This window comes from Melanerpes formicivorus, unplaced genomic scaffold, assembly GCF_026170545.1.
Source record: "Melanerpes formicivorus ecotype bairdi unplaced genomic scaffold, bMelFor1.0.p_v2 SCAF_5, whole genome shotgun sequence".
NCBI lineage: Eukaryota > Metazoa > Chordata > Aves > Piciformes > Picidae > Melanerpes > Melanerpes formicivorus.
This window is the reverse complement of record NW_027142357.1, coordinates 14,543,469-14,571,126: the sequence shown is the minus strand read 5'-3', so window position 1 is coordinate 14,571,126 and position 27,658 is coordinate 14,543,469. Positions and strand designations below refer to the sequence as shown.

Genomic DNA, 27,658 nt, shown 5'->3' with positions numbered 1-27,658 from the left:
AAATACTGATAGTGGAAATAATTTGAGAAAAACAGTCTTTGTGAGTTCAATCAGAAGTGTCTAAAAATCTGAGTCTGGTTAAAGCCCTTTCAAGTTGAGCATAGTTCCCATGTTGAACCATCCTCAGTGATTCTTCTAAACTTACATCTAATCACAATTTTCCGCTTTTCTGTTTGCATCAGCTACCTCTAGCCTTGGCTATACCATTTGATCAAGTACTGAGAATAGCAGTCCTATTACTTTGTAATAATTATGAAGGATGCAAAGAAGAAAAAGACATGAACACTAATTGTTTTCACCATGTAACCCTCTTTAGAATCTTCAAACCTTGCCACAGTGAAGAAGCGAATTGTTGTATTGTATCCAGATGCTTAACACTTTTAAAACATTTGTGTTCTCTTATAGCTTACTGTGATACGAATAGAAAGTTAAAATAATTTTATATAACTGAATTGATTTTTAAATCTGTGCCTAAAAAAACCAAATCTATTCAATTTTGCTATTTAAATGAAGGTTAAGACAAATAATAAGACTTTAGTAAGTATTCATGATTGTTAGTGTTGGGTTTGCAGGCACTTTTAAGGGAACCACTCCTAACTGACTTCTGCAGAACCTTCTCTGGTAAATGTGAAGCTTGATAAATCAGGAAAAAACGATTTTGAGCTGGTAGTCCCAGAGATGAAGTGTTATCAGAATTAATCAGACTAATCTAAGTTTGAGATACCCATTATTGTAAGTTGTTGTTAGTCATGAACTCCCATCAGAGCGATTTTGTCAGACCAGGCTTCCATAATGATGATGGGTTTTATTCATAGCACTATTAGACTCTCTAATGATTTTTTTTTTATGTATTTTGAGTGATACAGCCTCTTTGAGCCCCTCTGAGGCTTTATCTCTAAGAAAATTTCTGTAGAAAAGTACTGAGAATAGTGGATCACAAGTAAAATGCTGGTCTTGCATATATGGTGAGGGTCACTTAATATTTAACTGCTTTGCTCTCTTTGGGCCACTGTGCTGCAACCCTGATTATAAAGGGGTGAGAGGTGAATAAGGCATTGAAACTATCCCATGCTATGTTCAGGCCAGCTCAGCTTATTTAAAAACAAAACAAAACCCAAACTGAACAATAAATGATACAGAATGGGAATTTTTTTATGCTGCAGAAAGTTTTCTTGATAGAGTTAAAAAAAACAAACAAATTTATCTGAGATGAAAAACTAAAAGTAGGAAAAGGAGTGTTATGGTTTGGTGGTGTTTTGGGGTTTTTTTTAGTTTTATGGTATGTTTTTTGTTGGTTTTTTTTAAGAACATTACTGGTTTGGAAAAAAACACTAGTATTTCCAGTCGTGAAAGCGAGGTACAAGTTAAGTATATGCTCTTGCCTTCTGAACAGTCGTGTTTGGATTTCTACAGTCTTACATATACTCTGTTTAACTTTTAGATAAAATATAAAGCTTACTTGAAACTAATGATGAACAAAACATCCATTTCGTCACTACCAGTTACTGCCAGCAAACAAAGTTCTAAAGCCAAGAGATTTTTTTTTTGTTGTTTTTTTCCCCCCATAATTTAAAAGGCTGATAATCTAATTTTAAAACTGAAAAGATGGGGAGTAGTTTGCAGAATTAAATTTGTCCTTTAACACACTCTGATTTCCAGTGCACTGGGGAGACATTTACTGGACATGGGCTGTTTATGTTTTCTTAAAACTCATTTACAAGGAAATAAAAAATAGTTTGACAATTACTAGAAAAAAAATCATCAAACCCATGCATAGCAGTAGAAAGACTATTTGGGTTTTTCTCATCTTGATTTCTTCTTCCTTTCACAGTGACTTGTTATCTTCAAATTATGTGGAGATTCACTATGAAGATGGAAAACCAAAGTTTTCTAAGGTATTTTGCTTTTAAAATGTCAGTAAAGTCTTTCTGAGGCAATGTAGTGGGTTGAACACCAATAAAGTGTTAAAATAAGAAAAAATGTTTTACAGGGCTTGAAAATACTAGAAGCCTTATTCCTTGTGTACAAACAAGGTTACTGTGTTCTCGTCTTCTAAGGATGCCTCAGTCAGTAGAAGAGGAATTGTACAAAAAAGGGAAAGCTGCATGTTGGGGTGAGGGGTAGACAGTAGTGGTGGGTGGTAGTAGTGAAGATGACCCAGATACTGCTAGACCAATTACATCTCATAAAATGTAGGTGGTAGAGGGGTTGAATTCACCATTGGTGTAGTCTTTGTTAATTATTTACATGATCTTAGCAAGGGGAAGGGATAATAGTGATGTAAGACATTCAAACAAATGAAAAAAAACAACAATTTGAAGTGACTTTTGGCAAGATTTATACAGAGTTAACTCCAGAGGCTAAGGTTTCACTTACTACAAAAACAATTTATTGCTTGGCATCCAATTAGTTAGACTTGTCACACTAGCTCCCACATGGAAGTCAGTGCCATAGGCCATTGATCCAAAGACAAAGACATTGAAGTTACGTAAGACAGTTCAGCCCTGACTAAGGGAAGCAGATCAGTCTTTTCATTTGTTCTAGTAGCAAAATGAGGACTGGCAGGTTCCTGAGAGTGTTATGAACTACATCTTCAGGGAAGGACTTTTGTCATACTTAGTATGAATGCTGAAATATTGTGAGCATATTGCATGTGAAATATATCTAGAGTGGAGGAAAGGAAGCATTCATGTTGCATTAATGGCTTCAGCAAGTCAGGACTATCTAGTTTATTGTTTTGCCTTTGTTATAGACAATCTTAAACAAAAACATATCACAGATTAGGGAAAAATAAAACAATTGCATTGCAACATAATTATTGCAATATGCAGTTTTGTTTTGTTCCACTGAAGAAGAAAAATAGTTCCATGTAACATATTGAGAGAAGTTTTTTCCATTAAGATTCAGTACTCTGCAGAATAGGCAGAAATGGTAAATGATGCAAGAAAACAATTCCCTCTGGCATTTTGACAAGCTCATGCAATTGTGAGCTGCAGCACTAGCACTGAGCACTGCAGTTGCTGAATCATGGATGTGACTGGAAAATTATAGTAGAACCTTTGGCTCAGCAAATGGACTACCTTTGCATGCTGCAGTAACTTGAGACAGAGTTCCTAGGGGATACTTTCAGAATTGATTTATTTAGAAACAGTAATAGAGCTCCCGAGGTCACATTAATCTGTAAAAGGCTTTATTTATGGGCTCAGAAGTTATACACACCATTTGTGAAGATCAAATAAGGACTGTATTCTGGTCCTTTGAAGTATCTTACTCCTTTTAGACCTAAATATCTTGAAAAGATAGTTGTGTGAGAAAGGGAATCATGATTTGGTTGTTCCAAAGCATGGTTTATACATCTCACTGATGGAAAGGTAAATATGTAATAATCACTTTCTTTGTAGTACTTTGATTTAATTACACACAACAGTGTGAGAGGAATTTCATTCACAATCTGAATAACTCATTAACTAAGATGCAAAATGGAAATAATGCTGTGCGTACTTAAAAAGCATTTACATTTTTGGTACTCCCTTGAGTTATAATAATTGCAGAAGGAATGCATCCAGAAATTATTTTAACATTGGTAATTACTGTATGTGAGTAGATGCTGCTTTGGCAAAACAGTTATTTCTGAATTTCTCATATTAGTAATTAATTTATTGTAGCTTGCTTTCAAAACCTTCTCCCAGAAGCTTTTTAGCCTCTGGGGTACAGAATCATGCTCCTGGTTTGTGGCTCAGTAAGTTTTTGTGTTTTCTAAAAAATGAGACTTCTTTAGCTTGATTCATGTAGGGTGCTTTGACTCAAAGCAGTCAGTAACTTTGGAGTTAGAGCATACTTTTAGAAGCTGGGAGATGCAAGTTGACTCTCCTCCAGGTGACCTAGGAAATTATTGAGCAGTTGGGAGGGATGAGTGCTGCAGTTATTAGCCACAGAGGGGCATTGACATGTATTTCAATATTTTGAATAGAAAGCCACTGCAAATCTGTTTTGTGAGGATTTGTGTTATTTTAGGTGTTCTGAGCATGCCTGAAGTTCTCTATTCACTTTAAGGGAATCTAGTTGCTGCAGAAGAGAGATCAGCTTAGCTCTTCCTCTGATCAAAACCAGACAGATCCAGGGAACCCGCACTTTTAATTCAGAGGAAAGCATGTAGCATTCACTGGAGTTTAGTTGGTGTCAGAGCAAGGCTTTTCTGGATCACAGCTTATCTCTGTGGTATTTTGGTCCCCCGCTTTGTCCTGTTCACCCCCATACATACAGGCATTGCAACTTCCCTAACATTCTTATGGAGAAGTGGAAGACTATACACAGACCTTCACTGCTTGCCCGTTGGGTAGCACATTTTGTACTACCTCTTTTCAGCCTAATTCTTGGATCACCTGGTGGTTCAAATTCTGCATTGCAGTATTCAGCAGGGTGTTCCTTAACTTTGTATTATTAACACCTCTGAGAACTGAGGTTTTGAATTGCAGGTTGGATGTAGTTTGCCTTATTTTGTGGGTTTTTTTAAAAACCTTTAATGTTTAAACACTTGCAGGTAATGCAAATGTTACTAGTTTTTAAATAAAAGGTGGGAGCTTGTCTAAAACATAATTACTGACTTCTTTAGAGAATGAGAAAAATTCACCTGTGTATTGAATAGTTACTTCATTACCCTTTTGATATATAAAGTGAAAAGACATCTGTACACTTCAGTGTTGCTAAACAGGATTCACATTGTGGCTCATTCATCATTAGTGGAATTGGTACCTGCAGTCCTAATTATGTAACATTTTCATTGATAAATTTTTAGTGAGACAAAATTGGTAGAATCCAGATCTAAGCCAAGTGCATTCCAGCTGATTGATAAACAAGGTATCACTTGTAATTTTAACAGACCTGGAAAGCATTAAGGAATACTTCAATGTTAATGTTACCTGCATTGCATAACATTTTCACAGAATCAGTTTGCACAAAGAACTGTGCTTTAGAAAAGATGACGAACGCTGTGACTTCAGCAAAAGAATAACCCACATTATTTCTTGAAGACTTACAGAAATTAATCTTTACTGGGCACAGTTTTTCTTTCATAACCATTAGGGCTAGTTACTGGTATTTAACAATCACTGCTTTCTCTGAAATTTTATCTAACGCAAGGTGCTATGGATATTTTTTTTTGCCTTTGCTTTACGCAAAAGACATTAAATCAAGGTAATTTTGTGTGTATGACTGTTTATTTTAAATGTTAGGGTGGAGAGCACTGCTACTACCATGGAAGTATCAGAGGTATCAAGAATTCCAAAGTTGCTCTTTCAACTTGCAATGGACTTCAGTAAGTGTGTGTTATCATTTCTAAAACAAGGCTATTAACTAATTATTTCTTTTGAATCTTATCTCTTGATAAGTAAGAAACACAGAAACACTGCAGGCGCAAAAATTTTGGATGCTTTGAAATGTTTGTACCAGCTATGCCAATCCACTAGCTTCCCCCCCCCACCCCTTTTAAATATAATTTGGATTAAAGTATTTTAATTCTCTTGTGAAACCTTTGAATATGGCAAGTGTAAATAAATATTTCACCAGATGAAAAATGGTAAAGGATAAACAAGAATTGTAATTCAGCAGTTCATCTGCTTGGTATTGATCTGTGATTCTGTCAGCCATTAGAAAAATGTTTTTTAAGTTAGATTGTAGAAGTAAAAAGAGTAATAAATTAGTCCTTACTTGGATTAGTCACTGTTAAGTGCAACTCAGCTGTTGATTATATTCTGCACACTAATGTGTGTCTTGGGATGTCCTTTTTTCCAAGGTCAAATCTGTATTCCTTTTGGTGCTTTATCTTTACATTGCCATTACATTCAGTGTTAGATCATTAAAATGTGTCTGATCTCCTAAAAAAAATAATCTTAGCATTAGGCACATGCAACAATAATGGACATATATGGAATTAATTTTGGTATTGATCAATTTTTCCTCCCTAAGTTTGGTTTTTCTCTAGTCAAGAATCATATCCTCAAGTCCTATTGATTGACATTAATCATAATATCACTTCTTATTCTCCACGTTCTAGTGGCATGTTTGAAGATAGTACTTACTTGTACTTGATAGAGCCAGTGGATCTGACCCACAGTGCAGTAAGTTTTTTATCTAATTTATTTGGTTTGAAAAATAGTGTTTTCAAGGAATAGCAAATAGAAGTATTAGAATAAACCATTAAATGGGTGACTTCTTTCATGCATTTATATAAAAAAAAAAAAAAATTGGAAGTATTTTAAAACACTTCTTTGGAATTTATTTAAGGCAAGAAATATTTTTTCTCCACTTTAATCTTTCTTCTCCTGGTTACTGTCAATCTTTCAGGTGTTGAGAGTAGGCTAGTAAGACTGTTTCCATAGGAAAGTCAAAAAGTGTTTATCAATTTACTCTAGTACTTTAAAGGATTTATAAATTTATAGAAAGGATCTCTGGAAGTCATTTATTCATCCATCTCCAGTTGGATCAGATTGTTCTTGTCCTGCCGTGTTTCCACAAATTGCTTAAAGACAGCAGTTCCTAAAAGTGTAACTGTTAATAGAACTGACTCAAATTCGTATATGACATTAAACTCGGGTAAATTTCTGCCTCCTGGATTTTTCAAAGATTTGAGTGATTTTCATTGAAATGATTCTCCAGCATTGAGAGACATAATTCTTGAAGTTTGTATCCCACTTGGTCTGTATATAGTCCAGATGTTGTATCCTGACTCTCAAGCTTGTCTTGATCTAGTGCTTAGCAATAAATGATAGATTATGTAATGCTGCAGAAGTGATACATTTTAGTGACTGTAAATCTGATCTTACAGTTTAAAGACAGATCTGCAAAATGTTTGACTCCTGACACGTTCAAAGAAATTGGATCAGCATTCAGAGGAATTAATATTGTTCAGATGGTCAGTTATTCGGTTGTAAATAAAACTGTAGAGACACAGGAAAATATTACATCCAAAAAGGTTTCTCAGTCTCCTCAGGAACATGTCATGTGTTAAGCTGTATAATGCATTTTGACATAGCACATATTCATTAAGGTTTTAAGGCTGAAAACTGACAGCACAGATACAGTAAATTCAGGGAAATTGCATTTTTACACTGGTACCCGTGTAGTAAGTAGAGGGGAATTTGACTAAACCATTTTCTTTCTTGGGTGAGCAAAGGACACTCTAATCTCTCTCTCTGTGTAAAACTTGGAAGCAGAGCAAAAGTTCTAGTTACTAAAGTGAGATACCATCTACCCAAACTGTTCAAGATCCAAGTGGAATTCTAAATGATAGGATGACAGATGAGTGTTTTTTTCAAAATTCATGAAGATGAAAATAATGCAGCTACAGAGAGGTTTCAGAGACATTTTTTTATTGTACTGTGTGAGATACATATCTTGGATATAACCTTCAGCATGTAGATTACTAAGTTTGATTAATCTTAACTCTATTAGATAATATATAAATCTTTTTTTCCTATTTCCCACCTCCCCCCTGGCAAAACCCAGCAAAAATATGCAGTGTTTTCCTTCACTGTGTTACGTATTTCTTACAGAAGTTACAGAACAGCAACACCTTATGCTTTGAAAAGAATTGCTTGTTGTGGCAATTTCTGCAGCGGAGGTATTAGGGAAGAAAAGGTAGTTTTAGGGAAGAAAAGGTAGTTTTCTAGAGCAGATGCCAAAATGTGATAATTCAGGGCACACCAGACTTCTAAAGAACATATGCATTAAAACCTCCTCTTTTTAAAGTGCAGTTTTAAGTGATTGGTTTCTTGCCTTCTGCTGCAATTAGAAAGATACAGTTTTTCCATTAATAGTAGTGTTTGATTTTTATCCGTGGGAAGAGGCTTTCAACTAGATACATACTATAATTTGATTTCTTGGAACAAGTGGTCTGTGCTCTGTAACACTTTTTTAAAGGACTTATTTAAAGTAATCTCAGATCTATGATACTTCAGTTTTGCAGGCTGGTAAATGTGCTGAAGCAGAGTGAATCCATGATTTGCAAATAGATTGCTTCAGATTAATAGTATGACAAATTGGTACTGAAAGAAATGCCTCGTTTTTCACTTGACATCATTAATTAGAAGAAAATGTCAACTATTTTTCTTATCAGGAAAGTAAAAGTAGGCCACATATCATCCGAAGAACTTATGGAATGCAAGCCTCCAAGCATTTGCAAGACCTTGGTATGCTTATGAATTTTTCAGTGTTGGAAATAATTGTATATACAATTTGAAAAATGTTAATGTTAGGCTAATAGTCTTTGTAAAATAGTGGATTATTTAGAAAAAAATGACTTCTTTTTGTTCCACAATTATTGCAATAGAATTTAGAGTTGATAACAAGCAGCTGAAAGATTCTACCCTTGAAGACCCATTTTCAGCTTTCTTCTTCAAGTCATTTAATCAGTGATATTGATGCTATTGATGACACAAGAAAGAAAACGTACATTCAAAGACCAGCTTGCATGCTTTAATTCTAACTTCAGATTTCTAAATTAATTGAGTTTTGGTATGAGATATTTTGTGTATTTTAAAAAGCATGTCAGCAGCAGTTCTTCTAGTTTTGGTGATCTGAATCTACTTTTGGTTTGGACAGTGTACATAAGTAGTTTAAAATAATGCCATGAAATTCTTAAATTGTAATTTGTGCAGAGACTGAATCTAGTTCTGAATGGCCCTTTCTGTCTGAACTACAGTGGCTGAGGAGAAAGAGAAGAAAGAGAGCAGTGAGTAGATTTGTAACTGTGTGTTAAGACCTTTTATAAAAACAATCTCAATACCACTAATTTCCAGATTTTTTTTAATGTTGAGAGAACATAGGCGTTAGAAAACTATAGTATTGTTTAGAAAACATTAATGTTATCACACAATACACTTACTGAATGATAAAACAAGATTATTGTTCCAAAACACAATATTTGGAGAACACTGGATAAATTTCCTAAAATTACAGCAATACCATACATCAATTAAATGGAAGCTTATTAGTGAAAATGTGTTTAGAATTTTATGTTTTCAGTCTGCTTGAAGGTAAAGAATAATTTTGAATAAATTTTGCTTCTTCATAGATAACTGACTTTATTTTCATTTGGCTTGTTAAATGGAAGGATTAAATTAAAAAGCCAAATGAATGCACCTAGAACTGGGTTATTGAGAGAACAGAAGTGAACAGTCCTCATGATCTGCACATGCATGTGTATCAGGGGAATAATTGAGTTAAGGAAGACTTTTCTATATTTCTTCACTGAGTTGCATTGTCCATGGCATATTTTTGAGGGCTTATCTATATTTAGTAATAAGTTCCTCATTAAATCAGTGGTGAATAGTACAAGAAATTTTAGTTCTTGAGATTTTTGTCTTTGTGGAAATAAGGGAGAAGGGAAGTAGTGGTGACTTCTGTGCTGAACCATAAGAATTGACTCTAAATACTCTTGTTGATGTGACTCAGATTCTAAGTTAGATTCTATCATAACTCACTATGTTACTGGAGCTGTGATTATTAACCCTAATTGAATGAACCAGTTTTCACACGTATACACATCCTAAATAATATTTGTGGATACTCCTATTAAATCAGCTGCAGCTATTTAAAAAAATCACTACATTTTCATGATTTCTCAAAGAATTTCTTCAATCCATCAGGTATCTCGTGGTATCTTTGAAGAAATGAAATACCTGGAGCTCATGATAGTCAATGATCATAAAATGGTAAGTACATCGGTTGGTAGTCATCTTCCTTTTGATTATAATTTGTAGGTTGACAAATGCATGACTTAAACCAAATGAGACCAAGTGACATTGTTATTTAAATGTTACTGCTTTCACTAATTACCCCAAGTAAGCCTATCAAAGTGTCCACATATTACTCTTATAAAACATCGAGAGAGAGACATGAGGGCTAATAAGTTTTCAAATCTAACAACTGTTTTATAGACCCTTTTTGGAAAGCATCACAAACCTGAAACCGATAGCTGTGTTTTAACTAGAACATATCTGTTATAATACTCAGTGTCAGTTTAAAAGTTTTCTAGTAACAAAGAATATGCTGCAACTGACTGAGTTACTCTAATACCAACTTGATTGTGCCTTATTCTGAGCCCTTGTCTCACTTGGCTTTCTCAGCTCCTCATTGCTGAAGGGACACATAAGAATTAAGTCTTAGCATGACATTGTTACGGTGTGAGCAAGGCCTTTTTAAAAATCAAATTCTGTTGATAAAACAGTTTTTACTTACTTTATGTGCAAATGAAATAAATTTCTGTTTTTCTGTAAGCGCTCCTTGGTATGTCTTTACTGAATGCTTTCCTTATGCTTTACATTGCTGTGGGCTCTTTTGTCAACAGTGAAGGAGAATTTTAAAGAGCCAGAAATAGCAGATACCAGAACAGGATGCAGCATTTTGCACTTGTTCCAGTGCTGAATAGACAGATACTGCAACCTTCCCTCCTCTGTGTACTGAAGCATAGAAATAGTCCAGGCAAAAATAATGTGTATTTAATCTATGCCAATTCAGCAATGTGGGGGAAATTTGAATGGATGGGAAGAGCAGAACAGAAATTTCTCCAGCTGTTTTCACTTGTGAAGCCACCTGGTAGGAAACTATTCTGAAAGTGCTCTTGTGTTAGTTGTTTAGGCACAGTTAGTTGTAGAGCACAGTAAGAAGTTATGGATGTCTTGCCTTGTTTGAGGTCTGTACTTGGTCTTCCTTTTGAAGAGATGATACTTCTGTGGCTGTTTCTTCTGGCCTTGGGTATTACAGACATGCTTAAAAGACAACCATCATGTTCCCTACCCATAGGTGCCACTAGCTGTTGTCTTCTTTCAGGCTTTATTTTTTAGAATTTTAGACCACAAGCACTGAAGACTTTTTTCTTCAGCATTGTCAGTGACCCAGAGGCAAATAACAATTATTCTCAGGTAATAAAATGGATATTCTTAAGGAAGAATTCACAGTTGAGTTAAAGCCTGCCGATCGAGCTCACTAAATGTACTTTTAAAATTTTTGCTTTCCAGTAGAGGGCAGATCTCTCCTGCAGCAGGAGTCAGTGTTGGAAAAAGTGTCTTAAACCATTTTGGCCCTTGTGTTGTTAAATAGTTAATACTATGTATTTTCACAGAATTTTCCTTTCCTTAACACCAGAGACACAGTTAAATGTATTTAATTACGGTGTTGCACTTTTTACTGACTTAGCCTAATTTTTAGTCTAGAAGCTTCTATTGATTTTGACATTTAAATACTTCCATGAAAACAAAGAATATTTTCCAAAGCATATTATTTTACTTTTCCCCTTCTGGGAAAGTTTGGGGTTGGATTAAAACCTTCTTTTCCCCCCATTTTTTTGTTCTAGTATTGTGGTTCCTATGTGAGATATAGGCTGTGGTCTGAAAAGCTTTTGGAGTTTTTTCCTTACTCTTTGTTTAAATATCAATTTTCCTTTCTTGCTGTAAAAATAAAGAATTAGTAATAAATATTTAAATTCTCACTGTGTTCTACTTTTTTTTTTTCTTTGTAGTTCAAAAAGCACCGTTCTTCAAATGCATACACAAACAATTTTGCAAAGTCTGTGGTAAACCTTGTAGATGCTGTAAGTATCAATGTTTCCTTTGAAAAGCTGTCAATGACTTGTTAGTTTAGCACTGTATTAAAAAAGTTAATATTAGCACATACCAGGATAAAAAATAATAAGCCACTGTAAAAATTACATTTTAAAACTCAACTTGGGGTGAATGTCAAAGAAACAATAAAATTATCTTTGGCATTTTTCTTAAAGCGTGAACTGCCAGAGTTTGCCCTTGACAAGGGGAGATTGCAAACTTGAAGGCAACTTCAGTATCTGCCACTACTTAAGAAGGAGATTTAATTGTTTAGATTTGTAAAACAAATTTAACCAGAAGTGATTGAAGCTGCAAGTACAGTTCACAAAGGATACATGTATATAGTGGATGAAAAAGAGTGTGAATAAAAGCTCTCCTGTATTTGTAACTTAAACAAAATCCCACTGTAGTACATGATTGCATTGTAAATATGTGGCACCAACAAGTACCATACTTGCAGATGTGACTAAGTTTAGACTAATTTCATACAGAATAATTCATGTTGTGTATTGTAGGTATAATTTCGCAAAGGTTTTGGGATTTTTTGCTTATGGAAGTGAGCAAATAACTTGCCATTTGTGTGTTTCATGTATTAGGCAGCCAATGTATTAATTATCCAGCACTTTTAAATTATAAGTAAGCATGATCAGTGTTCTTCATGCCCCGTGTAAGACTTTTGATTGTCTGGTCATCTATTGCAAATAACAAATGGCATCCTTTGCATATTTGCAACTTCTGAATAGTCCTAGTTAATAAAATTAGGCATTTTGTGACTTGAATCTAAAGAGACTAGAAATTTTAATTCAGAATCAAGTATCATGCCCAAAATGAAAGTAGGTGTTTTAAAGCGGTTTTGTAATTATCAGGGCCAGATCATCATTTGTCTATTGCTAAAGTGACATCATTAATAGAAAACTTAATATTATTACTTAATTTTACGCAAATAGTGTGAAAAATAAGTGGTCATACTATAAATGAAAATCGAGCACTATGTAAATTAAATTTTGGATATATTGGAGAACTGAGAAATTATTTCCTCTCAAGAGTTTGACTATTATTTGTCATTGAGATCTTTCTTTCTTGTTTCTTTGAGATCACTTGGTGCACCTTTACATTTCTTTGCCAAAGAAAGAAAAGAGAGTAGCTCAGAAAAAACCAGAACAGCGAGTTGAGTTTTTTTGTCGTCTAAACAGTAAAATTGAAGGTTCTAGCTAACTGTTTCCCCATGTTTTCCTCCTGCTTTATCCCTCTTGTCCTTCCGCTTTACTCTTACTGGCTAACTGCATGTTTGACCCAGTGTTCTACTCCTGTGCCTGTCCTGTCTCTGCCCTCAGATATACAAGGAACAGCTGAACACTAGGGTGGTTCTTGTTGCTGTGGAAACTTGGACAGACAAAGATCGTATTAATATTCACCCTGATCCTCTGCAGATGCTTCATGATTTCTCCAAATATCGGCAGCACTACATCAAACAGCATGCTGATGCTGTACACCTGTTATCGTATGTACCATGATACAGTGGTTTAGACTTTTACCCTTTTATACATTTTTCTGTCTACTGCCTTGGTCTATCTGTCTCTCCTTGCTTACTTTTTTGCTTGGTAATCACTAAATCAATCAACATCTGCCTTCCTTAGAAAGCTTAATCTTTTCTTTTACCACGTTAATGTATTTGTAATAGATGTAGTATATAGCATGGTCATGTTGATACATACCTATAATGAAATTAGATTATTTTGCAACCTGGAGATAGTGTCACTTTAAATGTCTTCTGGTGAGCCCTCAAGGATACCTGGTTTTGCTAATCAGGTGTGTAATGTACTGCTTTTCCTATGAAGAGCAGGAGAGGGCAGAGCTGACAGTATTATGTGTTGCAACAAAAGTATTCCAGTTACTGTATTAATTAACACATGTAGCTGCAGTAATGATTTGTTAATGGAAGGATTCCTCATTTAGAGCTGTAATTAATTGTTTTCTGAGACAAAATGCATTTAGAGGGGAAATTCTACTTGTATCATTAAGCACAACAACAGTTGTTTTTCTACTTTATACCGTAAACAAAAAGATGGTAGAGTGTGTTCCCTTGTGCAGCATAAAGATCTTAAAACTTCTAGCAGTGTGACATCCTATGAGGAGGAAGTGACAAATGCTTTCCATGGGTTTCTCCTATTATTCATCTTCTGCAGAGGAAAATAAAAATGGGATATAAAGAATTTCCTCCAGCCTCTGTCATATCTGTACTGCCTTAATACAGGCATTGCAACACAATGCTAATTGTGTTTTTCATAACATGTGCTAAGTGCTGCTGATGTGCACTCTTAATTACTTTTATGTATGTATCCTGTCACTTGCTAAAGAGCTTGCCAATAGGCAAACAGGCATTTCTCAGTGGTGCACCAAAGTTGCACCAAATACAAATTGAAATACAGGAGATTCCATTTAAACATAGGGGAAAAAAAACCTTTTCACTGTAAAAGTGTTCAGCTGCTGGAACAGATTTGCCCAGGGAGTCTGTGGAGTGTCATTGCTTGGAGGCAATCAAAAGCCCTGAGCAGCCTGCTGCAGCTGAGCCATCTTGGAGTAAGGGGATTGAATTAGACCATTTCCAGAAGTGTCTGCCAACCTCAGTGCTTTCCATCGTTTTGTTCATTATAAAGCATCTAGCTTAAAGCATTTAGTATAGTTAAGTGCAGTTTGAAAGTTCATAAACCATAGTATGTGTGAAAGTGTTGATCATTCAATAAGTTCTTGGTGCCCAATCTCAATGTGTAATATTTTCTCTATCTGTTTGTAAGGAATGTGACGTTTCATTACAAAAGGAGTAGCTTGAGTTACTTTGGAGGGGTTTGCTCTGTGACCAGAGGAGTAGGAGTGAATGAGGTAATTTTTTTCTTCACAACTAAAGTGAAATAAAATAGAAACTGTACATTGTAACCTCAGAGTTAATTTGTTCCAGTATTCAGGGCTTTAAAGATAACTTACGTATTAAAAAGCTAGGACTCTCACAGACAACTTCCTTCTGTCATCATTAAACTACATCTGACTGTGCTTTTCTTTATAAAAGCATTCCTTCTGTCTGCATTATTCTCTTAATAAATACCTTCAATGGGCTTAAATCTCAGACAGGATTATTTGAAATGCAGCACTGAGCATCCTTTTGGGTCTTCTTACTATTAGAGGCTTGATCATCAGAGGCATTAATGACATCTACTTCTTACTAATTTTTTTAACATTAGCACTGAACAAATTTGTTCCCTGTGTATTGATTATAAATGTTTTTTTTTTTCTTCAGTTAAATCGAAGATGAAAATCTCCTGTTTGAACATGAGTTAATCATACTATACAAAACTGTATTACATGTATCTTGGACTCTTTTCCTTAGGTTAACCAGTAGACAGAGATTCCCTCACGCTAAGAGGGAAGGATAGGGTTAATTTTTTTACAAGAAGCTGGGAGGGTCCACAGGTAATCATGATCCCTATCCCTGAGTGAGCTTGAATAAATGCAAAAGATTTTCAGCTGCCATCCAGGCCAGAACATAATCGCCTGGCTCCTCTGATGATGGGAAAATGAACCAAATATTTTGGAATTAGAGCGCAGTGGTGCCAAGCAGTTGGGATCACTGTGTAGAGAAGAAGGCATTGAAAAGGTGATTGGAATACAAACACAAGTCCGCAGCCTCTGGAGGTGACTTCTATTGGGTATGAAAGATAGGTGCCCCTTCAAGGAAGATGTTACCATATCACCCAGGTAAATGGACCACCATGGAGAGAGATATCCAGTACCTGAGGGAATTAGCTGTGCTGGAGGTGGTTTACAGCAGTCAGAATGACAAGCAGTTACCTAGAAATCCAGATGACGCCCAATGCATACCACCCATGTGGCAGAAGTATCTATGAAGTACACCACCTTCATATGCCAGCTCATTGGCAGTAGTATCCTGGAAAGACAGGCAAAGGCAAACGGTGAATGAATTGGCTGTCCAACTCTTTAATATGAGGGAAGTCTCTCTTCCTCTCTATGGATTTGTGCTTCAGCTGTGGAGGAACTGTCCTAAGAGTTCCATAATTCAAAGAGGACATGTCCTGCTCCCCACCTGTACAGCTGTTAGGAACAAGCACACCCCTGCCCAGGAGGAAGAATGTGGAAGGTACACTCCGTGGAGTACCCTGCGGTTTTACTTATGTGACCATGTAGAGAACATGAAGAAAGGGGATGCAAAATCCAATTAATTCCTAGCTGGATGAGTACGTAAGTTGTGAGGGAAAACAATCACAGAAGAGGATTCTTCCAAGAAGCCTCATGCTTGCAGGGGAGGAAGCAGCCACTGGATAACTGGAAACATATCTCATATGCCATGCCACCACCTGGAACACTATCCTGGGCCTTGAAAAGCAAGGCTTATGGCAAGACAATTGAATCAAACAACAGTACTCATTTCTGAAACAGCTTCATAGACACCTGGTCCAAAGAGCATGGCATTAAATGGGTGTACCACATGCGCTGTCCAGCACCAGCTGCTGGGAAAATTGAATGCTACAATGGTCTGCTAAAAGCTACAGTGAGAGCAACAGGGGTGGGACCTTCAAACATTAGGACACATTTACCAAAAGCCTTCTGGTTAGTTGGCACCAGAGGATCTGCCAATTGAGCTGGTCCTGCGCAGTCAAAACTCTCATGTAGTGCAGAATGAAATAAAGTCCCCATAGTGCACATGAATATATTAGGGAAGACATTGTGGCTTAGTCCTGCTTCAGGCAAAGGCAATCTCATCCATAGGATTGCTTTTGCCCGAGGGTCTGGGTGCATCTGTTGGGTGATGCAGGAGAATAGAGAATTCTGATACATACTGCAAGGTGATTTAATTTTGACGTAGATGGTATATAGTAACAGGTGGAAAATGTCTTGGGTTCAGCTAGTCTGGTGTTGCTTTTTCACAAGAAGCTGGGAGGGGCCACGGCCAAGATAGCCAGCCAAGGATCTATTTGATACTGTACTACCCACTATGTAAGGATGAGGTGGCCATGCAGGTGATTTCAGCAAGTGTCCTTGGTGGGACAGGATCAGGTAGACACAGGCAATCATGTACTCACTAATTTTATATATTATTTCATAAATATTATTGTTATTACTGTTGTTTTCTATCTTTTTGCGGTGTTACATTAAACTCCTTATCTCAGCCTGGGAGGCTTTGCATTTTTCTCATGATTTTCTTTCTCATCTAAATGGACAGTGTGGAGAGGGTAGTGTGTGTGTGGCTGCATGGGACTTTGCAGGGGCTAAACTGTGACAATTATGTACTTCATTGTGCTTATTTTCCTTACATGCACACAGAATTGTGATTAGATATACAGAATTACTGAAGTAGGAATTACATGGTAAACCAGAATGAGCCAGTGTAGTGTTCATTACAGTAACTTACGCTTTATTTTCTTGTGTTGTTTTTTGTTTGTTTGTTTGTTTTCTTTTCATTGTGCACCTCTGGAAATGCAGTATGGCCTCCCTTTGGCTATGGCACAGGAACTAGCACAAAGTCTTGCTCAGAACCTTGGAATACAATGGGAGCCAGCTGCAAGGAAACCAAGTACGTACATGGACATGGAGTTATCTTTTTGTCACCCATAGCTACAGATGTAAACTCTTCCTGCGTAATACTGAAAACAGTAGCTAACTTGCTAATTCTGGTAGAACAAGAATTTCTGCTTTTGGAAATAAATGCACAAAATCTTCATTTAACCAAAATGAGATGAGCTAGTATAGCACTCATTTTGCAATGACCTCGATATTCTGTGTCAGGAGGTTAGATTGATAACCAACATTCAAAGGTAAAAACGCCATGAAACTCACAACTCCTTATCTTTCATACTGAAACTGTAATTCCTACAAAACTATCATTTATTTTTTTAAAATACAAACCCCTCTGATTTATAATTGAAGAAACAGTAAGAAGCTATAATTTAGTCCACGGTTAATGTTTGTTCAACTTGTTTCCATGCCACTTCCCAGCCAGAAGATTAGACTAACACATGCAGGGTGCTTTTTCTGGGGCTTAAAAAAAATTGTTGGGTTTTTCCAGTCTTATTTTATAAGCAATTTGGCTACATTATCTCTTTACTTCTCCTTTAAAAATGGAATCACTTCTGAAATCTGTGAATTAGGAAACAATGGGGAAGAGTTTAGGGAATGTTGTTTTGAGCAACAATGAATGTTTACTTTTGAATTGTATAAACTTGCAAATTGCTAAAATATTTTCTAAATCATTGGGTTTTGTTTACAGGTAAACCAGTGTACATGTAATTTGAAAATCAAAATATTTTAAAACTGTAAGGTAGAGGTTTTTATAATGATAGCTTAGTTTCCTTATTGGGTTACTCTTCACAGAGAAAGAACTGGTCTTATAAAAGATCTGGATAGAGCAGAAATAACTTGTGAATAACTGTGGGGAAACAGGATGTATTTGTAGTAGCAAGTAGAATACAGAACCTTTCTTCTTGAAAATATTACTTCTTTGGTAGATAATTTTTATGGGTATTCGTAACTTCTGTTTTACCAACTATAATATTTGGATATTTTAATTTTATTTGATGTATTTGGTCACTGTTGACTTACCTGCTATAGCTGTTCAGTAAACTGTAAACCCATTTTCATTCTAATTTTCTAATGAATGTTTGACTGGCTGATTATATTAATCATTTAATGTAAAAGGGATAAAACATGGTGTAGCCAGTGGAGTAACAACTCTACTTCAGGGTGTTCTGTAAACATTTTAGGGAGGATGAAATGTGAACATTTTTAATCATCCTGCCTGATACTTTGTGTTGAGTCTACAAATGTGCACATGGTAATTCAAAGGTACCATGTTTGTATTAAGTATATTAGTATCTCTTAAAGTGGGTTTGATTTCCTCTTTAGGGCTAGAGTCTGTGCAGATGAAAAATTATTTAATCTTTGTAAAATAGGTCAGGGTCCATTTTTATATTGAGTACATTTAATTTATTTTAAACAGATTTATAACTGTTTTCCTCTTCTGTTGTATTTTGGTCTTGTCTGAGAAGAATGTGATTGCACTGAATCCTGGGGTGGTTGCATCATGGAGGAAACAGGGTACGTCCTAAGTATCGTAATTGAGGGCTTTGGCATGAGTTCACAGTTTACATTACGATGTGTATATGCATTGCGTTTTGTCCGTATGTTTTAGTTCTAATAAATGAAAAACTACAAACTATCCAAACCTAAAGATCAATGATTTAAATTTTCAGCAATTGACATTTTAGGATGTTTGTTATTCATTAAATCTTATGTATTGAAATGCAATGCAGTGTATTCAGTGTTTTCCTATACTTACAGTAATTGAAAAGTAAAGTGTTTATGCATTAAATCCATTTATGTTTTTTACATGCAGCTGCAAAGGTATAATGTTTCAGTTTTGATAAGTGATATTTTTATTTTCCTCCTAAATTTTAACTATTTTTTGCTCCCCATTCCTAAGAATTCTGATTGTGAATGAACAGATCTCTCTGTTTCTGTAAATAAAAGTAGAAACCTGAAGCTTTCAGCAGATGTTCTCAATCCTTAGCTAAATGGTCAGTGAATTGTGAGGGGGAAGCACATCTATATGGGAAGAAACAAGGTTTAATTTCCTTCTAGCCTCACACAATGGCAAAGACTCTGTATACTGATTGATTAGGAAATTAATAGCTTCTGAAACATAGATTTTGGAGTCTTATCACTTCCTGTCAGAATTCTTGCTCATCATGGAAGCTTGATTGCAGAAATGATGGAGAAAACTAGTTACAAGTAAGAAAAAAAGAGCTTAGTTTCTTCATATGGTATTTGGAAATTGTTTTTTCAGTAGAATTATTTGGCACCTTTCCTGTAGATTTGTAATTGTTGGCCACTGTATGAATGCAACAAAAAATTATTCAGTAAGTTTGCTTCTGGAATTCAAAGTAAGGTATTGGTTAAAACAGATAATAGCATCCTCCCTATGGTGGCCTCATCAAAGTATCAATCTTGAATGGAAATACCAGTAACAGAGGTCGTGGAACAAATCTCTGCTGTAAATAAAATAACAGAAAAAAAGCCATGGGCAGATGATAATCACCAGAAGCTTGGAAAAGACTGACTGTAAGTCAATAATTAGCTGCAGTGTAAAGCCTTTTCATATAACTCTGTCAGTGCCAGATGACATTTACATGTAGAATAATTCAATGAAGAAATGTCAGCTCAGTAGCAGTGAGCTGCTAGGAATAGAGAACATCCTCATGGCATGAGTACCTCATCTTTAATAGTGTGAATAGTTCTTATTCCCAGATTGCATTCCCAGATTGATAATTAAAATAACCATTTCTCTGTGATAAATGGCTAATTAAGTATGTTTTCATCAGGCTGGGAAAAAGATGGGTGTGAGGAAATAGGAAAGAAGTTTGTAATATGTTGAACAAAATAGCAAATTATTATTGTTACTTCCATTTGTAAGAACTCTGGAGATATGAAATGAGACTGGCAAATAAGGTGACAGAAAACTGGAAGGAAACTGTTCTTTTACTGGTCTGCAATTAAGCTGTGAAACTTCTTGCTATAACACCATGTAGATGATAAAAGATTTTGGGCAAATTCTTGGGAGAAAATACAATGAAGGTATTAAACAAGAAAAAATAAGGCTTCCCAAGAAGCTGAAAATTGAGCTGAAAACTTGTGGAGGCTGGAAAAATATTCTGCAAGTAGTAATACAGTGCTCTGTTCCCCAGGCCTGTTATCAGGGCCAAAATCTGAAAGGGGTTTTGGATAAAGTAAATTTTCAGTCTGACTTTATACAGCTGTTCTTACACTACAATTACTTGTACTTGAAAAATTATCTCATTAATGGGATCAGATTAATGAACAGTTTTAATACCCTGTCATGAAATGGGGGCTCTGAAATGTAATCCATCTTTTAAACTGAAACTGCAGGGAAATAGCCCCCAGGGGAATACAATTACTCATGCAGTCAAGAGGGTGCATAGCAGCTATTATGATAATGTGGTTTCACCCTATTAAGAAGATTAGAAGACTACAGTTTCATATACTGTAGATCCATATCATAGAAATATAACAAAGCAAAATATTTTAAACCTTTTTGTTCTGATTTTATTGTTTGAAAATATGACAGAGGTGACAGTGGTTGTTAGAAACTGGGATTTACAGTATTAAAATAGTGTTTTGACCCCTCCACCCCCTTTCAGTAACTTGGTGTTGCAAGACATTTACTAGGCTAATTCTTTGCCATTTTAGGGTATACCATTCCAGGAAATTCTCCAAATGCAGCATTGCAGAATATAAAGAATTTTTACTTCGTGGGGGTGGTGCCTGTCTTTTCAACAGACCAACAAAGGTAATAAATATGTTGGTAGTCAGCACCTCTGCTAAACATTGTAATGCAAATGTAATAATTTCATTAACACCTAGCTCTTCTCAGATTTATTCTAATGTCTGTGTGGATATTTTCTTGAGGTTCCCTGTAATCAGCTGGCTGTTTATTTCCATAACATTTGAAAATAATCTTAAGTGGAATGCAACCGACAAATACTGCAGTTGATTTTTCACAGCAAGATGCATCGCTATTCAGCATCAATGCACTACTTACGAAGCTGGAAGTAGTAGAAGATAAATCCAGAAATGAGGTTATAGAGCATGCTCCACATACACTCAATTCTTGGACTTTTTGCTTGCGATTGTTAAAAAGAATGCCAGTTACTACACTAGGAATTAGAAATCAATAGCTTATTTGATATTGCTTGTGCTTGTTCTCAAAGTTAACTTAATTTCAAACGTTACATCTGGCAAACCCTAATTTATAACCATTTCCTTGTACCAGCCATGGCTTTTTTTCCCCCCCTAAAAATTATGAAGGTCATAATATTTTCTAAGGCAGTGTTACAATGACAGCCCTCTAAAGCTGAGTAGTATAAAAATATTCCATGTGGCTCTTTTTGCAAAGTAAGGTCAATCTAAAGTATTAATATTCTATTTAATCATAGTGTCAAACTTGCTGTCGTTGTAGAATTTAATACCACATGAGACTATTAGGCTGTTCTGTTTACTGTCCTGTATCCTTTGGTAGGCCACCACTTTACACAATTAATTTAAAAAAGAAAAAGTGCTTATGTGTGTTTTGTAATCTTTTTCCCAGGGTGGCAGTCTTTGCTTATAGGATAAGAGTGTAAGAATTCTTACAGAAAACAGCAAGTGGGGAGAGAAACACAGCTTCATTTTTGGATGATAATTCTCCAGCAAGGAAACATGAACAAATTCTCGAATTGACTCTATGCAGAATAAAAATCTGGTTTCCTTCTGTGAAAATGCTCCCAGGATAATGGTTGAATTATCTTGATATCAATAGAATCATAGAATGGCTTGGGTCGGAAGGTTCTTAGAGACCGTCTACTCCAACCTCTCTACTGTGGGCAGAGATGCTTCTCAACTAGACTTGGCTGCTCAAGGCTTCATCCCACCTGGCCTTGAACACCCCAAGGGAGGGTGATATCCACAACCTTGGGCAACCAATTCCAGTCTCACCAGCCTTGTAGTGAAGAACTTCTTCCTAAGATCCAGTGTAAACCTACTTTCCCTTGGCTTTAAACCCTTGTCCTAGTGCTGGACACACTTAGGAAGAGTCCCTATCTAGCCTTCCTGTAGGATCACTTTAGCTATTTGAAGGCAGCAATAAGGTCACCCCTGAGAGTCTTCTCTAGGCTGAACAACCCCAAAAGAGGTGTTCCAGCCCTTGGATCATCTTTTTGGCCCTCTTCTGGACTTTCTCCAATAGCTCTGTGTCCTTCTTACAATGGGGACACCAGAACTGGATGCAGTATTCAAGGTGGGGTTCTCAGAAGACCAGAGTAAAGGGGCAGAATCACCTCTCTTGACCTGCTGGCCACACTCCTCTTGATGCAGCCTAGGATATGATTTGCCTTCTGGGCTTCATGAGCGTGCAATGCCAGCTTATGCTGAGCTTCTCATCAGTTAATACACCAAGTGTACTTTGAGGGAAAAAAAAATTATATAATGTTCTGAATCCTAGTATTTGGAGGCTGGGTAGTGAGGTACATTCGATGGTTCCTGATTAATGCCACAGGAAATGTATGTGCGTCTGTGTTACGTTATTTTCTTGCATTTGGCTCCTGTTGTGTTTTTATGAGTGACAGGTCAGATAACCAGGTCTGTTTGATGAAGAATTGAATTTCAGGTTCAGAATAAAAGACCTTGCTATTTCTGCTGAAGCATAGTAGTAACAGTGACTTACAAAGGAACAAAAAAAAAAATCAGTTTCTGAATTCCACTGACACTGTTAGTCATGACATGGGTTGGCTTTTCCTTGCTGGTATCAAAAATTCTCCCTTTTTTTTAAGACATTAATTTGGTGGTTTAATTTAGTTCTTTGAGATTTTTAGGGATTTTTGGTATTAGCATAAATTAGGAGTTTGATATAAGGATATTACAGAATGGGGTTTTTTGGTCTTTTTTTTTTTTTACATTCACAATAGCATTAAGATAAGAATTATCAAATAAAAAGAAAATGGGGGGAGGATTTTTGATGCATCACACAGAAGTTTAGCCTAGGAAAAGAAAAAGTCTAGGAAAGGGATGCATATGTTACCACCTACAGGCTTTAGTGATATCATCAAGGAAAAGCTAACCTATGTCATGACCTGGAAACATCAATTTTGCAACTCACTGCTGCAATCATCTCAGCAGAAGACAGCACAAGAATCAAAGGATGGGACAAACAGCAGTGCCCATGAAGCTGAAAATCAGCAGACCTAAGACTGACCACAATGACTGTCATGATAAAGTGAGATCCAAAGCATCAGTCTGAGGATGATTGCATGACAATATCACTACAAAACATCAGAATTAGGACTGAATATCATGATTGCTTAATTGTCATGTAATCAGAGAGCATGTTCACACGGATTTTTATGTTGACTTGCTAGAATGTCATAGTTAAGTAATAATGTCAAAGGGTTAAAGGGAAGAACAAAATGAATTATAGCACAAAAGTCATTTTCATTCTATGTTACAAAAACAAAAGCGGGAGTTCTGGTATTAGGTCATAAGAAAGAATAGTCAAAGTATGTTATGTTCTCACATTTTCATTTTACATGTGGTTTATAGTGTGGTTTGAAAAAATTTATGGAGGAGAAAAATTTTGGAGGCTTTAGTTGAGAGAAATTTGAAAGAAACAAGAAACAACATTAGGCCAAAGGTAGGAACCATAGGACTCAGTACCTTTCCTTAGCAAAAACACAGCATCAAGAGATCAGTATGTTAGGTAGAGTAAAATTGGATTATTGTGTTATGTTTAATTTTACATTGGGCAGAACTACGAATATTCAGGATGTCATCTCTGACAGAGAGGCAATACAGAAACTACAGTGCATAGTGTAATCAGACTGAATTCATACTAGTGAAGGGGCCTTCTCACCCTCACCACCTGCCTGCAGGTATTTTCCTTAACTGTGGGGATAGAGCCTGGCCAGCCCTACCCTCACGGATCAAGGGAGGACCTTGCAGTCTTGGGCGTTTGACTGTGCTGACACCAAACTATTTTATGGTTTTTAACCATCTTAGGAAAAGGCACAAGCATAAAATTAATGCTTTTGAAACAGATTGTGATGACAACTTTAATTTTGAGGGAATAGGAAAAATTGTAATGACATCTCTTTTTTTCTCCAGGAGTGGCAGCAGCTAAGGCCCTGGGCACTCTAAACAAAATGGGATGTTGGTTAGCAAAATAGAATAATGCCTCCTCCCTTGCCTTGAAAGAACTCCCATTAGATGTGGATTCTGTTTGACCCTCTACAATGCTACTTTGCAGAATAGAGCAGCAATAGACGTTGTTGTTAGCACAAGGTCATGGTTGTGAAGAGTTTGAAGGACTGTGTTGTGTGAATTTGTCTGATCACTCAGCATCTATCCATGCAAGCACTGAAAGCCTGCAAAAGGGTGTTGAGAAATTGAAACAAGATGATGGGTTTGGATGGTTGAGTGAACGGTTTGAAGGATTAGCAGGATGGACTCAGAGAATGCTGAAGATTGGTCTGATGTGTTTGATGGGTTTTGTTTCTATCTTGATTTGTGTTCCCTGTATGCGACAATGCATTCAAGGCATGATAACTCACACAGTTAATTGAATCTTCCTTATTAATAGAAAAGGGGGAGATGGGGGGATTGGAACAGCAATAGCAGATGAAACAAACAAAGGAGACTGTGCAAGTAAGCTCAAAGCCTTGGAATGTAGTATAAAAACAATTTACCATCCACAACTGTCCTGAACTTGTAGATAAGAGGTAGAAACAATTTAGACTAGTGAAAGGAATACATGCTTGTTATTCTAGTGTAGGAGGAGGAGTATTATCTTTACCCATATATTATGTCAATGTTAGAATAAGATAATTGATACAGTTCTGGTCTGTGTAACTGTCATGCGTTACATCACTGATCTTCAGGCAAGTATATAAGGCCCTCAGATGCTCTAAATAAATGTCTTCAATTATCACATTGGAGTCTGTGACCCATCTGACGTGTCAGATATAGGTATTGCTTTAGTGTAGTTTTGCTTCTGGCACCCAAAATTGTAGGTGCTGTTGTTTACCCATGGCATGTGGCTTATGCAACAAAAATAAAATGTTTTCTTTCTTTTTGGATAGGCATTATGGTTCTTGCCCCCCAAAGTACCATAGAAGAATTCCATCCAAGTTTATAAATAGTTTGTACTGTATTATGTGTTATGTTTCATAATACTGATGCTTGCTGCTCTGCATTGAAATTGGTGTAATGCCACTGAGGCCATGCCAAGAGAATGTATTTACTTGCATTTTTGAATAGCTGTTCTTATTTTAACTATTTTAGCTTCTCATTTCAACTATGTTCTAGTGATGAAAGTGTTTCTCTTGGTAGTATCCCAGTTAGATTGGAGATTCCTGACATCCCTATAGCATTTTAAAGCAGAATTATTGTGTTGAAAACAGACAAGGTTCATGCTAAATTATTTCCATCGCAAGACTGAAAAATAAATCACCTTTAACCAAAATTATGATTGGACTTGATGAGCTTCAAGGTTAGACTCAATGGGTCTTTTTCAACCAAAATAATTCTGTGATACGTGAAACCAGAATCTGTATCAATGGAAACTGTAGAATTTATCTGTATTGCATTGATCTTATCCTAGGATGAAATATTTAACACTGTCTGTATGTGGTAGTAAGTTAGAATAACACAAATAATAAGGTTCTAGAAATTCCTTTTGGCAATGCATCTTAATATTTATTATTTTGATGAACAAACATGTTACACTGGAATAAGCAGTAGCTAATTGCATGAGCAAGGATTGCTATCTGAATAGATCCCAGAGATCGTATTGCTGACTAGTGCCGTAAAGGAATTGCCAGAGAAATGGGAGTCTGTGCACTATGAACAAAGCTCAAATGCTGTGCCCTTGAGTATCATTTTATTGACTCTCTGTTTATCATAATTTTCTGAGATCAGTATTCTCCTAGCATTCAAGTGATTTAGCTGAACATCTTTCATGTCTAAACAGAACAAGCAACACCTGCAAAGAGTGCTGCCTTCACTGCTGCAGCAGCACAGCATGGATATTGTCTGTATATTCTGTGAAGGTGTGTTTCTGTAGCACTAGGGAACTGGACAAAAAGTCATATGATACTGGTTTTATTCTTACTTGAGGGGGGGCTTTTTTGTTTTCAGCTCTTTGAACCTACTGAGTGTGGAAATGGATATGTAGAAGCAGGAGAAGAATGTGATTGTGGCTTTCGAATGGCAAGTAGAGTTATAAATTACTCCAAAAATGTGTTAAGATAAGTTACATGATTGGTAAGGTGGCGGGGAGGGGGAAGAAAGGTTATGGGCACTAATTTGATTTCCCTATTGTTAGGAAACAGCTTCCAAGGATTTTGTTAAAATATTTTTCCAGGTGAAAATGAGTGCAAAGACAGAGTATCCTCAAAAGAATTTCCATTATAGCAATGATCAGATGTAGCTGTTTCCCAGAAATTTTTGAATTGCACCATAGAAGTGCTTACACCTTCACTTTTTCCTGGATAGTATATCTGGAGTAGTGGACTCCTTATCTGTGCTTTGGAAATATGTATCTGTGTTCAGACATAATATGTAAACTGTTGTTTCCTTCTCTATTGTGGAAATACTCCAGTAATGTTTCTGCAAACAAACAGCTGCCCTGTAGATTTGAGCCCTAGTATTAAAATATAATTTTAATCTTAATTAGTTTTCTTCATCTTTTTTTTTTCTGCATTGAGTGCAGTTGCACTGAACAGCATGGCTTTGGCACAGGCAATTCCACACCTATGAAGAGGCTTCAGGTGGTGTGAATCCCCTTGTTGCTATAGCCTGTATATCACTGCTTTCCCTTTACTTTAGCATTTGAGCATTGCAAAGGATTCTTACAGCTGATAATTTCAAGTCAGCAGTGCTGAACTGAGTCTTTTGTTTGAGTTTGTTGAAAAAATTAGGAAGGAAAACAAATTTAAAATGTAAAACTAAAATGTTTGGTTACTATTTTCTTCAGGAATGCTATGCAGACTGTTGTAAGAAGTGTTCTCTTTCTAATGGAGCTCATTGTAGTGATGGACCCTGCTGTAATACATCATGTCTTGTGAGTGTTGCTGCAGTATATCTATTGTTCTTTTCAGTTGTTATGGAAGTCATGTGCAACTTGTTAGAGTTTGAAGTGTGTTTTATATAGAACAAAAAGGAACAGTTCATGCAGGCATAATCTTAGACTTATATTCTTAATTTTCTAGTTTTTCCCACGAGGCTATGACTGCCGATATGCAGTGAATGAGTGCGATATTGCAGAGTTCTGCACTGGAGATTCTGGGCAGGTATGTATGCAGATGCTTTGTCTGCTGGCACTATTGATATTTGTGCACTCACTTTTATGTCAATTTAAGACAAAACCCTAGAATAACAAACTGCACACGTACATACCCAAAACAACTGAGGGTAGTTATTTTTTAATCCTAACAAGCTTTTAAAAACAT

General features: G+C 36.1%; 1 protein-coding gene across 9 annotated transcripts in view; it reads left to right on the top strand.

Moving 5' to 3' along the window:
- Window positions 1-27,658, top strand: part of ADAM23 (ADAM metallopeptidase domain 23) — a 74,913-nt gene that overhangs the window by 19,994 nt on the left and 27,261 nt on the right. For 8 of the 9 annotated variants that reach the window (XM_068138347.1, XM_068138344.1, XM_068138349.1 and 5 more), the window contains exons 4-18: window positions 1,832-1,895; window positions 5,232-5,314; window positions 6,053-6,116; window positions 8,114-8,186; window positions 8,655-8,728; window positions 9,645-9,710; window positions 11,516-11,587; window positions 12,932-13,098; window positions 14,393-14,477; window positions 17,091-17,181; window positions 18,653-18,701; window positions 20,871-20,970; window positions 26,346-26,417; window positions 27,184-27,270; window positions 27,419-27,499. In XM_068138347.1, the coding sequence (XP_067994448.1) occupies window positions 1,832-1,895; window positions 5,232-5,314; window positions 6,053-6,116; window positions 8,114-8,186; window positions 8,655-8,728; window positions 9,645-9,710; window positions 11,516-11,587; window positions 12,932-13,098; window positions 14,393-14,477; window positions 17,091-17,181; window positions 18,653-18,701; window positions 20,871-20,970; window positions 26,346-26,417; window positions 27,184-27,270; window positions 27,419-27,499 (1,228 nt within the window). The remainder of the gene's footprint in view (window positions 1-1,831; window positions 1,896-5,231; window positions 5,315-6,052; window positions 6,117-8,113; window positions 8,187-8,654; window positions 8,729-9,644; window positions 9,711-11,515; window positions 11,588-12,931; window positions 13,099-14,392; window positions 14,478-17,090; window positions 17,182-18,652; window positions 18,702-20,870; window positions 20,971-26,345; window positions 26,418-27,183; window positions 27,271-27,418; window positions 27,500-27,658) is intronic. The other variant, XM_068138345.1, reaches the window with a different exon arrangement.